We start from the raw sequence: 11,793 nt of genomic DNA, 5'->3' as shown, positions 1-11,793 counted from the left end.
AGCGTCAAACTTTATGACATACCGACTCATTTTAATAAGTAATATAAATCAAATTCATTTCAGCAATCAGCCTGCTGATATTAAGAAGGGATTTTTAATTATTTTAGCTGGATACATTATTCACCAAAAAACCTTGACAGACAGGGATAAAAAACTAAAAAAAAAAAAACCAAAAAAAAAAAACCCATTATTCCTCAGATGATAAATGACATAAACACTAACTGTATTTTGCTGCGCGTCACTTTTGTGCGTGGGTTTACATGGAGGCAGCATGTGTGTGGTAACATTGACACATTAAACTGTGACAGAAACAAAGCCTGAACAGCCACGTTTCATCATCAACATCAGTAAGCACCCATAATGGAGATTTAAAAACAGTACATTTGTACAATAGAAAGAGGTTTCAAGTCATTTCTTTGCCACTGTGCCCCGTCACCTTTTACGTTTCTTATGTTTAGTTGTATAACAGCAGAGCCGATACAATCACTCACGTTCAAATACCGAGCAAACTTTTGTTACAGCGAGAACAACCCTCTTTAAAATGACAAGTCTCCTCTTTGGTTAATACTGAACATGACTCACAGGATGACACAGCCGTCATGAAGTACAATATTTCCTTGAAATTACAACAATAAAAACTTCACTCTGTCCACTTGAATGAATGTACATATGAGGGGTTAAAACTTCACCTTCTGCTTTAGTAACATCAGCTCTCTTAAATTAGCTCGACTTTGTTACATCTCAACTGATTCCACTAGAAAAGGTGGCGTTTTGTGTCAAACTGCTCATGGAGTGCACCAGAAAATTTAAAGAGGCATGCCAAAAATACAAAACATTCATTTCCAATCTGCCCATGAACAAAAAAAAGCACCCAGATCATCTTTTTGCTGACATAAAATGTTTGGATTTGACATGATTGTCACAAAAAATACAAACCCGTTCAAAGCCTTTCAGTACAAAACGCTCAAATGCTTCTCTTCAAACTTTGAATTTGACACATTGTAGATAAGTTATTCTTAATATTTGAAAGTTCAAGGGAATTTAAAAAAAAAATTCTAGTCAAACTCAACAGAGTTCAGAAATATTTTGAGTAATTTAAAAGGTAGCTGAAGTCGAAACGTCCCATCCAGTGAAGTTATTGATGAAAAGACACATTTGAGACTCCAAGCGTTTTGGGGTCAGGTGAGGGGAAGACTTCTTCACGTTGTTCTGGACTGGTGTTAAGTCAGGTTAAGGTTTGAGTTGGACGCAGATATTCGGGGACAGTTCATCAGGGTGGGACTGCTGTATGGCTCCTACTGTTCATGGTCGTGTGTGCTGGCGTTAAATAAAACCCTACAACCAGAAAGGTTGGCAGTTAGAAAAAACAAAGTCTCGAGTGTTTTGGATTCAAAGGTTGCATCTCGCCCGGCCAAATCCCAAAGATGGTTTCCGTCATTTTAGGAAGTTCTCATCACCCTCAAGTGTTATATTTGTATTTGATGCTATAAAAAGGGGATTTGATGACATGACTGAAAACTGTGAGTGTCAAGCGGCGTGTTTGCATTAGTGTTGCAGTCAAGACCATAGTAACCCAGACCAAGACCAGAGTGTGACGAGCGTGAGACAAGACCAAGACTGTGTCTGTGTCTGTGTCTGTGTCTGTGTGTGTGTGTGTGTGTGTGTTTAAACGATTTTCTTCTGATTTTTATGAAGGGAAGCAGCCATTATCAGTGACAGAAAAAGCAAACTACAAATTAATTTCCTGACTGGCTGGATTTGAAGAAGGACTTTTTACATCCAATAACAGTAATTATGTTAACAAACAAATCCGAAGCGGTCTCGATTAAAAATCAGGAGTCCGCTATGTCTGAGACCGACACAAGATCGAGTCAAAATGCGTTTGATTCCGAGATAAAATCGAGACCCTCTTAAAGTGATCTCAAGACCAGTCACTAGACCAATCCCGACCTCGAGTACTACAACGCCAGCTCGTATTTAATGGCTCTGGTTGCAGTTGGTGAGATGGCAGGAACTTGATGCTGTGGAGGTCGCTACTGCGCAGAGTCCATATTACATCGCCAGAGCAAGATAGCAGGGCCCCATCTATAATATTTTGGCTTAATTTTTGCACAGTGGGGGTTAGTGGAGACGAGTCATCCATCTCTTTATACTGTCTATGGACCGTGTCCTTAGTCTGTAACCTCTCACTTCATTTTCAGTTTCTAAGGCCCATTAATCAAGATCCCTCTGGATGCAACAAGATAGACCTACGACCAAAGAGAGCAACGAAACATTTGGAGGTAGCAGTAAGTGATGGACAAATATAAACCAACTACTTCATGCAGAGATGAGCAGTGATGCAGTCTGTGAACAAGTGTTGCCATTTTATTAAGCTGTCACACACGCTGGCATGTCTCCTGCACAAAAGCGCACGAGCTAAAAATGGCATTGTCGAGTATTCTGCGTCAAGCACGAAGGCTCTGCAAGTTGTCAGACATTGTATCAAACTCGCCCTGTATTAGATAAGTGGTTGCGATTGGCCCGACTCGTCTGAGGCCAGCTGGACATCTGAACGGCGGAGGGATCGAACGCATCTGCCTGAACAAATAAATCATGAGCCGACAGATTCGTCTGGTTCCCAGGCTAGGATGCATTTTATACTGTGCAATAATTCAAGCACAAAGCAGAAAGGTCATGATATGCCTTCACGCTTCAATTATCATACGCGGTCACAATCATGAGGACGAATAGGTAAAATTTAGAACTTGAGTAAACAAGTATTTAATGACTTTTTGACACATCTACAAATCTACAAATAACCACTGCCTTAGAGAGAAGCTATTTCTCAGTCGACACGGCTCAGCCCACAGCTGACGTCAGGTTTTTTTCCCAGCATGCTGATTGACAAGATTGGCTGAAAGGAGATCATGTAAGTAGTGATGCGTAAACACAAATGTAGCAGCCAGGAATGAGTTAAAATGAGACGTATAAACTAAACTAAGTGCTTATTGTACTGTAATGGTCAAATTATCGTACACTGCCGTAATTTTGGAATTACTGATCGTACATCATACAGAGGGCAAAATTATCGCACAAATACGATAATTATCGTACATCTGGCAACACTGAGCAAGAGTCTTTATTTTATGTTCAAAAATTGGCTTTAACATTAAATTCACAGGTTAATTAGTTTTTTGTGTCAGCCACAGGTGGGACAGAAGGTCGTACCTTGTTCATTGTCTGTAATTTGCCTTTAGATATTTTTCCTTGACCAACCTGTGCTATACACTCTCCATATCTTCACTGCCGTTTCCTTCCTCCTTTAGAGCCTCTCCATCGTTGGCAGCCTCCTCGACATGGGCCAACATATCAGCCATCAGTGCCTCCTCCAGCCTTTTCCTCACACTGTACACCAGCTCCTCCTGTTTCCTACACACAAACACAACAGGAAGCTGATACAGTTGGCAGTTGCAGCTGCCTGTAACAGCCACTGAATCAGCACAGAGCAGATGGTGTGTTTCTACAAAGAGCAGGGTCGCTTGTTATGGACTGCGGAGCTGCTGAACAGACTCACCTCCGTCAGCTTCGGAGGAATCAAAGACTGCAACACTGATGAGGAAATCTTCATGGTCATTTCAGATTTGGAAGATTTTCTATCATTGCTTGGCAACTCAGCCTTCTCGTAGTTACTATTGTGCTTTAAAATGACTGCCAATATCTCATGAACTGGTGAAACAGATAACATATGCTATTCTTCACACTGCCTGAGAGATTATGTCCTCTATGAAAAAAAAAAAACACTGAAGGTGATCAGAGTAAGATTTGTAACAACTGTCAGCAGACATATATGCTGATTCATTTTGCAAAAGGGGAAAGGGGTTAAATAGGATATGCATTTTGGATCTAACTTCACAGTTCAGACAATTCTCAATCAGAACATAACCAACGTGTCTACAGGTAAAAAAAAAATAATTAAGGCCTAATTTGCGTTGAAAATGCACTCCAAAAGTGAAAATGTACACTTTACAAGAAAACTCAGCAATGTCAGTTCAAAATTATCAGTAAGGCCAAATTATACTTTATGAGCTTACTGTTTTTTTGCACAGAAAAAATAAACTAAACGAGGAGGCTGACTAGCAAAATCTTAGTTAAACCTTTGAAACTTCAGCAAATTGGTTTGATTTAATTGGTTTTGATTTTTGAAAAACACGGGAAGCGGGCAATGAGAAACCAAAGAAAAAATGACCCCAAAATTAGCATGAAATTAGTAAAAAGTACAAGAAAATAACCTGAAAATTAGTTTGAAAAAAAAAGAACCCAGAACAAAACAAAGATTTAAGAAAATAAGAAACGAACATACAAGGACATGACCTCGAAAAAGGCTTAAAGGTTATAATAATAATAGTTAAGTTTTTCTATAGCTTTTTACTTGTTTACCCTAGACATTTTCCCTAATATTTTTTTTGAATTGTAAATCTACTTAATTCTAATACCTGTAGTGCCAACAATGGAAATTCTCACAGTGATGTGACTAAAAACCATTTAGGGACCATCCAATCTGAATGTAAGACACTTTCTGAGATCTTCTATTATCAAATGTGTTTTTACAACATTTAAAGCTTTTTAAGGACCTGCTGGCACCCTGTTGAACAACGAAAACCAAGCGTGATCAGTGGATGTGATCACCTACCTGATGTCTTCATCCGTCACTATGAAGGCCTTGCACAGCGGCTGTGTGGTGTTGAGCCAGACTCCCGGGTTCTTCTCCACCGCTGCAGACAGCTGGCCCGTGATGGGAGCAGCGCTGGTGTGCAGAGCACTCGCTATAGCCGACAGTAGAGTCTTGTCTGTACAGCCCGGACCAACACCTGAGGGACCAACCAGGTGGTTTTAAAGAAACATTTTAGGGCTCTTATGCTCCAAGCCGATGGCTGGCTGTCAGCTCCTGGTGAGCGTCTGTCGTCCAAGTTTTTACGGCGTGTCCCACACCATTGGCACCTGTCTGCTTTTTTTGGGGCTGATTCAGCATGTTGAATCAGTGTCAGAAACGGCAAAGCCTGTTTCTGAATGAAATCACTCTATCTGGCGGCACAGTTCAGTGCCAGAGAAGAGTAACCGAAATGAGAAAAGTAAACAAACAGCAAAAGACCGGAGGGCGCGAGATCAAAACCAGCCTGTTATATCAGTAAGATTATTTTTCAGCCATTAAGCTCTTTAAGTGAAACAGTTTGTAATTTTTTGTGTTATTGTTTGCTAGGGTCCGGTAAATAAAATGTGTTCTTTTAACATTAGATTGTGTTGTTAATGTCCAAACTTGTTTCTTGAATTTGTCCAATCAGTCTTCTGGTTGGCTGTAGTCTCAGCTGTAGGCTGAGGAGGTTGTTTCTGACTTTAAATATTATGGTATAAATGTATTTATTTACACAAAAGATGACAGAGCTGTGCAAGCATTTCACTGTTACTTTACATTAATTTAAACTACCAATTTAATTTAAACTAACCAATTAACTTAAACTTGATTTATAAATTCATTTTTTTGTATTTCTAAATGTTTCCCTGCAGAATCAATGTTAAACTTGTGTTTTTACCTTGAAGACCTTTAGGCAGTTCCATTGTTTTCACCAGCTCCTCTGCAATGTCATAAGCATTAAGACCACTGAGTTTCTTCTCCCAAAATAGCTGTAGACAAAAAAAAAAAGAGTAAAATTAGCTGCAGACAGTTTTAACTAAAGAAAACCAAACATCTAAATGAAAATACGCTGCTGCTTCCAGTACTGCAAAAGACAAATACACCATCAGCATATTCAAACTAAAGTCTGGATCATCCAGTTTCAAAGTAGCCCATTTCCTTCAAGCATCAGATAACGAATTTCCTGTTTGTATGGGACGATGTTAACAGTAACAGGTCGAGGCTGTTCACCTGTCTGGGCTGGTCGACAGCTTTCTGTGGATCCGTCTTCACTTTGTTGTTTGGATGGTTGGTAACCTTGGTAACAGGCTGCTTAAAGATGGAGGCTGTCTGTCGTACTGGGAGCGACGTGTTCAAGTCAGGTTTGCCCTTTAAAATATCAAACACACCGAGAGGATGAATATAACAGAACATAAAGGAGCAAAAAGACAGCATATGATGCAGTACTGCACAGAATCGTTGATTACAAGCACACAGAGGGACATGCATCTCATTCATACAGCTTTTAGAGGCCAATGTCTGTGTTTAAACCATTTCACTAAAAAAATCAAGCAGACAAAATCAAGTTTGAAAGGAGAAAGAAATAACTTTGCTGTCTTTAATCAGCACACTTCCATCTGGTGTGCAAAAAAAATGTCTGTTAAAGTTACTAATGTTCAACATAATAAAGCATTCCTTTAATAGTCCCTTGAGGAGATTTCTTTTTTTTTTACACTGTTGTTACATTACAGATTACATGCACACACACGCCCGAAACACAGACACACGCACAAACAGGACCTGCAACTTCCATTTTACGCAATTACTCATTTAACTTTTTATCCAAACCTCATCTGAGACTCAAGGTCGATATTAAATAATGGATTCTTTTAAAAAATGGGAAAAAAAGACAACGTAGCGCTAATCATCTTCATTAAAAGTAATACTTCATGCAAAAAAAAAGATCTTTTGTATATCAATTACTCACCAGGTGTTACCTTGAACTCATGAAGAAAAACTGTTTTTTGCCTCTCATGCGAATGAAGAACCCAAAAACAGCAGTTTTGATTATCCAAAGTAAAGGGAGGCATGTTTAAAAACAGTTAAGCTTTATCGAAGCACTCATTTACAACTCGTGCATTATAATACAAGTCTCATGTATTCAGTCGTATGCTCAATACAGGAGCAGAGTTCAAGCACATGCATTTGCCCAAGAGCATTTGTTGTATGCTGAAGTGTTTTAAAGAGTAAGGTTTAGCAAAAAGGCATGTGTTTTGGGAAGTACTGAGCATATGACTGGATAAATGAGACTTGGATTATACTGCACAGGTTGTGTAAAAGTTTTCAAACGTATGTTTTTTCTGTCTGGACCTGATTTACTTCAGTTCAAGATTTACAGTTCCTGGATTCTTCATACACAGCTGAGGCATGACAGAAAAAATAGTTTTTCTCACAATTTCGGGGTGAGTAACTGATATTCCAATGATCATTTTGTCTGTGAAGTATTATTTTGAATTGCTCCTAAAGCCTAGTCTCTATTCAGCTTATTGTTAAAATTAGACATCAGTTGAGTAGTTTTTGTGTTATTTAACCTTTAACAATTCAATAACAATAACAATAACAAGTCTGTTGAGCAATATAAAATGTTGACTTTTTGTTTAACAGACTGCAACCAAACTCACCCCTATATTAAAGCTCACGTGATTCTAGCCTAAAACTGATGTTCGTGTGAGGGTGTTTCACTTGCAGAGCTTTGCCTCTTACAGCATTATCATACTACCAGGGTTCCTACCATTTAAAGACAGTTAAATGTAAGACTTTTTAAGAGTTTTTTAGTGCCACTCAGAATTCAATTTTAGACCAATTTTACAATAACTACAATTGAAAAATGAAAAACGATGAACCAAGATTAATATAGGGTTAGGGACAATTCTGTCCAAATGTTACTAACATACAACATGACTTTTTTCTGTCAAGATAAAAGTTAGATGATCTGCGTCAAATGCTGTTATCAAAAAGTATTCATTTGGTTTGCCTTAGAAAAAGCTTGTTTATGTTTAGTTCTATTGGATGTGGTAAATGTACATGGTGGTTGTTGTTTTACTGGTTTCTCTATCCTGAGCTGTGTGATGTTAAATTTGGAAAACTGTTAAAAAAAATCAATATTACCAATTATTTTGAGAATTTACAGTGCCATGTCAGGAAAAAAAGGGATTAATGATATCCTTTTTGCAATGTCTTAGCACTGTTAAGTCTTTTTAAAGATTGATTTAAGGCTTTACTTATAGATTCATTAATTGAATGCCTTTTTAAGATTATTTAAAGATCCACAGGAATCATTATTACAGTTTGGGGTGGCTGTGGCTCAGAGGTAGAGCGGGTCATCCTTTAATCTGAATGTCAGCTGTTCAATCCCTGGCCTCTCTAGGCAACATGTCAAAGTATCCTTGGGCAAGATACTGAACCCCAAATTACAAGTGTGAGTGCATTTGGTTGGTTATTGAGTAGCAGGTGGCACCACGTACTGTGGCCTCGGCCACCAGTGTGTGAATGAGTGAGTGAATGGGTGAATGTAACATGTAGTGTAATCAAAAGACTAAAAGAGCGCTATACAAGTGCAGTTAAGAGTTCTCATGCAAAACACAACGTCCAGGTCAACATCAGTAGCAGCTGGTCATCATGAGTCAGTGTGTCTCACCTTATTTTGGTTGTTGTTATCGTAGCGCAGTCTCTGCCGGTTCTTGTTCAGCTTGCTCATCAGCATCTTCCCTGTGCGGAAATCGAAGGAGCTGAGGTCCATCTGGTTACCAAGGTAACGGGCCAGCTGAGGCTTGCTCCGAAACTTCTTCCCAGATGGACTGGCGAGGAGGCAGAGAGATGAGAAAAACCACGATACTCATATCATCTCTTACAAAAACAGGGTAAAAAAAAAAAGATATCAAGACTGAAAACCAAAGAGACACGACGGTAGGGGAACAAAAACACTTCACACACAATAACACAGCAGACAGAAAAATTACAAACAAACATGCAACAGGTCGAAAGCAAACAGAAGCAGAGCACATTCAAGTGGGCAATGATATTGGAGATCACATTACTTTGTGAAATGGATGTAAAATTTGATGAACACTCCACCCGAGCCTTATCTAATACAAGCTGCACACATTTTAGTATAATTAGCAGACTACGTATACATATAACAATATTCAACAACATTATTACAATTCACCTCCAGTGAACACAATGTAAACATGGCTGACCAAATGTTTCTGAATGGAAACATTGTAACTCCACATGTGGGAGCAACAACATCTTTAAGCCTGAGCAATGACCAACAAAAGGAACAACTGTGGGTGGATAACGTGCTAGTAACTCATGCAAATGTATCTTACATCACACACCACAGTTAACACCAGTATGAGTGTACAGTTATAGCCTACCACAAACTATACAACCGACCCGCCTCCCCCCTCTCTTGCCTCTGTTCCTCATCTTGCTCTTCTCCTCTGCTAAATGAAAACAAATCTGGCGTTGTTGGTTCACTTCACTGGGAAATAAAGAGCATTAGCTGAGATGACACTGAGTTTTATTCATCAAGAGGCCTCGCCAGGCGGGAGCTGCTTACTCCTAGCCTGGACACACTCCTGCTTATCTCCTCAGTTGTGAGAGGAGCTGGCCTGGCTGGCCTTGTAACCAAACAGACCCCCCCTCCCCTTCACATCCCAAACTTTACACACAGCACCGTCCCCCCCCTCTCTTTTCAAACTCCTATCTGTTTCCGAACTTGTGCACCTAGCGTTTGAAGTTTTGCGAGCCCTCGTTGGTTTAGTACCTAAAATAATAGACATCGCTTTTTCCAGCTGACAAACCCGACTTTCTGGTCACTTCTTCCATTTTCCAGCCCTTGGGGAGAGCAGTGCAATCCCACCTTTTCTTCTCCATTTCCCACGCGAGAAGCTTATAAATCCACTAAAAGTTACTGCGGATAACCAGATTGGATTTTTAGGATAATTTTTGGATGCCAGGCCTATCGCTTTGTTTCGACCATATTACAACATGCGTCCTCTGTAATGGGATCTCCCTGCTAACAACATCTCGTCTCTTTGTCGTCGCGCAGATCGCTCCGCCGCGGACCTCGGCCACATCACTACCTGCCTGTCTCGCCGGGGCACGAGTGCTACATCCGCAAGGAAAACATAGGGCAGCGCGGCTATGTCAAGGCACTGTGAGGCAGCCAGGGCGAGACAGGAAGTGAGGAGAAATTTGTCACGGAATAAGCGCATCGGTTACTGTCACTTTTTACTAAATGTCAATGAATACATGTTTATTTCATTTTTTAATTGTTTTTTTTATTAAAAAAATATATTTTTAACTTTATTTTGTTCATTGTGTTTTTATTGTATAGACTTCTATTTGTTGATTTTATTGTTTAACCCTTTGAAACCAGAGCAGACTGGTTTGATTTCTTTGAAAAACATGACGAAAAAGGCAACAAGCAACTTAACAGGACATGGTCCAAAAATTTAGCAAGAAATTAGTTTTAAAAAAGTGGGGAAAAACCAAACAAACAAGAAAATGACCTAAAAACTATCTGATACAGTTTTATAATATGTTTAGCTAACAGATCACTTTTTAAAACTTTTTATACTATAAAACTGAAATGTCATCCTCACCAAAAGTAAGTGATTTTCAAATGTTGTAAACTTAGTAGATGGTTGCATGTGAAGAAAGCAAAGTTTTTAATGTTGCATTGTTTGTTTCTGTGACTTTTAGAATCAGAAATTGTGGTTCATTACAGACGCTGTGATGCCAGCACAGAAAATTATAACAAGTAGAAAAAAGTACCAGCACAAGTATATAAAAGTATAAAATAGATAATAGAAATACAGTAAGAGGAAACAATTTCCACAGTATGTAAACATTTAAATATTAAAGTGTGTGTGTGTGTGTGTGTGTGTGTGTGTGTGTAGTGTGTATTTAGTGTAATATTGGATGGTAATTCTGTGAAACATCATAATTTAAAACAAATACTCTCAAATAGGTTTTGTCGGTTGGGCTTTTGTTTTGAAGTACTTCACCGGAAGTCTGGTTTTCTATTGTTTACGTTGACGCTGGTCGCGAGCTCTACATCAACGTTAACCTATGGGAAACATAAATTAGACTCTACTGCTACAAATAGACCGTAAATAGTCATCACGCAGATGCAGTGACAACAGTCATGGACGCCGCTGAATAATGAAATTCACCGTGTGTGGTCAAACAGCGTCCGTCACTTGTAGCTCACCGACACAAAATGTCAAAGTTTCAACGTTAGCTTCGTGAAATAGGAGAGCCGTTTGACCACGACAATGCCTGCCGTTGTCATTCAGACTTGGAGCCGGCTTTTATGAATGAACAAAGTAGATCTCACCGATTAAACACAGACACCATTTTCAAAAGCATGTCATGCATTTGTGGAGGCTTTGTGTGCGTGTGTAACAACGGTGCAAGGAAAAAATGATCTGCTTTGTGAGGTTAAAAATGTCGAAATAGCACACTGTCGACGCTACGTACCGACTCCATGCCTAATTTATCATTTAAATATCATGACAATTAAAGCATATCACAATGATGCTGAAAAATAAAAGGACCGACATCCTAGCTGCAGAGCATTGCTATTTGCAAATGCGCTGAGTGCATCTGCCTAATCGATGATACACATACTTTCCAAATATATTATGAGAACGACATATCGCGGATCAAACGCTACAATTGCAATTATTACAGTTGTTGATGGTTTAATAACCCTGCAAAAGATGTACTTACTCGTTTTTATCCATCTTGAAGACACTATCTCGTTTTCTCTCTCTCGCTATGTTAAATCCCTTCTCCCCTCTCCTCTTTCAGTCCCCTCCCCCTTCGATGGGAGAAATGAAAGACATTATCCACGCAAATTTCGCAGTCTGGCTGATAAAATGAGTTTAATGTCTAAGCGAACCTGGCCTATTCACAATGTGCAGCTAGGCTTATAATTCCTCTATGCATGTGCATGATTAAGCGTGCATCATTACAAACTTAACATATGCATTATCTTCAATTACATTTTTATTTTATTGTTTTTTTACTGTACAAACATGACATGACAGTTGACAAATATCAGGTGT

At 39.1% G+C, this 11,793-nt stretch overlaps 1 protein-coding gene across 5 annotated transcripts; it reads right to left on the bottom strand.

The window, feature by feature from the left end:
• Nucleotides 1-10: 10 nt before the first annotated feature.
• On the bottom strand, nucleotides 11-11,563 carry mbd3b (methyl-CpG binding domain protein 3b). 5 transcript variants are annotated; one of them, XM_088077869.1, is made up of 8 exons: nucleotides 11,456-11,520; nucleotides 9,091-9,159; nucleotides 8,349-8,508; nucleotides 5,903-6,040; nucleotides 5,571-5,661; nucleotides 4,673-4,850; nucleotides 3,259-3,411; nucleotides 11-1,335 (listed from the first exon to the last, which is right to left on the bottom strand). In XM_088077869.1, the coding sequence occupies exons 1-7, from the start codon at nucleotides 11,467-11,469 to the stop codon at nucleotides 3,264-3,266; spliced, it is 798 nt and encodes a 265-aa protein (XP_087933995.1). In that variant the 5' UTR covers nucleotides 11,470-11,520; the 3' UTR covers nucleotides 11-1,335; nucleotides 3,259-3,263. The 5 variants fall into 5 exon arrangements, with proteins under 5 accessions (XP_087933995.1, XP_087933996.1, XP_042339683.1 ...); XM_088077870.1 differs by having other exon boundaries at nucleotides 9,091-9,156; nucleotides 11,456-11,484; XM_042483749.2 differs by lacking the exon at nucleotides 9,091-9,159 and having other exon boundaries at nucleotides 11,456-11,563.
• Between the last annotated feature and the right edge of the window lie 230 nt (nucleotides 11,564-11,793).

Source organism: Plectropomus leopardus, chromosome 5 (assembly GCF_026936395.1).
Source record: "Plectropomus leopardus strain MGB_pleo_1.0 chromosome 5, ASM2693639v1, whole genome shotgun sequence".
In the NCBI taxonomy this organism is placed as follows: Eukaryota; Metazoa; Chordata; class Actinopteri; order Perciformes; family Serranidae; genus Plectropomus; species Plectropomus leopardus.
The sequence above is the reverse complement of the archived record's forward strand: the minus strand, read 5'-3'. Positions and strand labels throughout refer to the sequence as shown.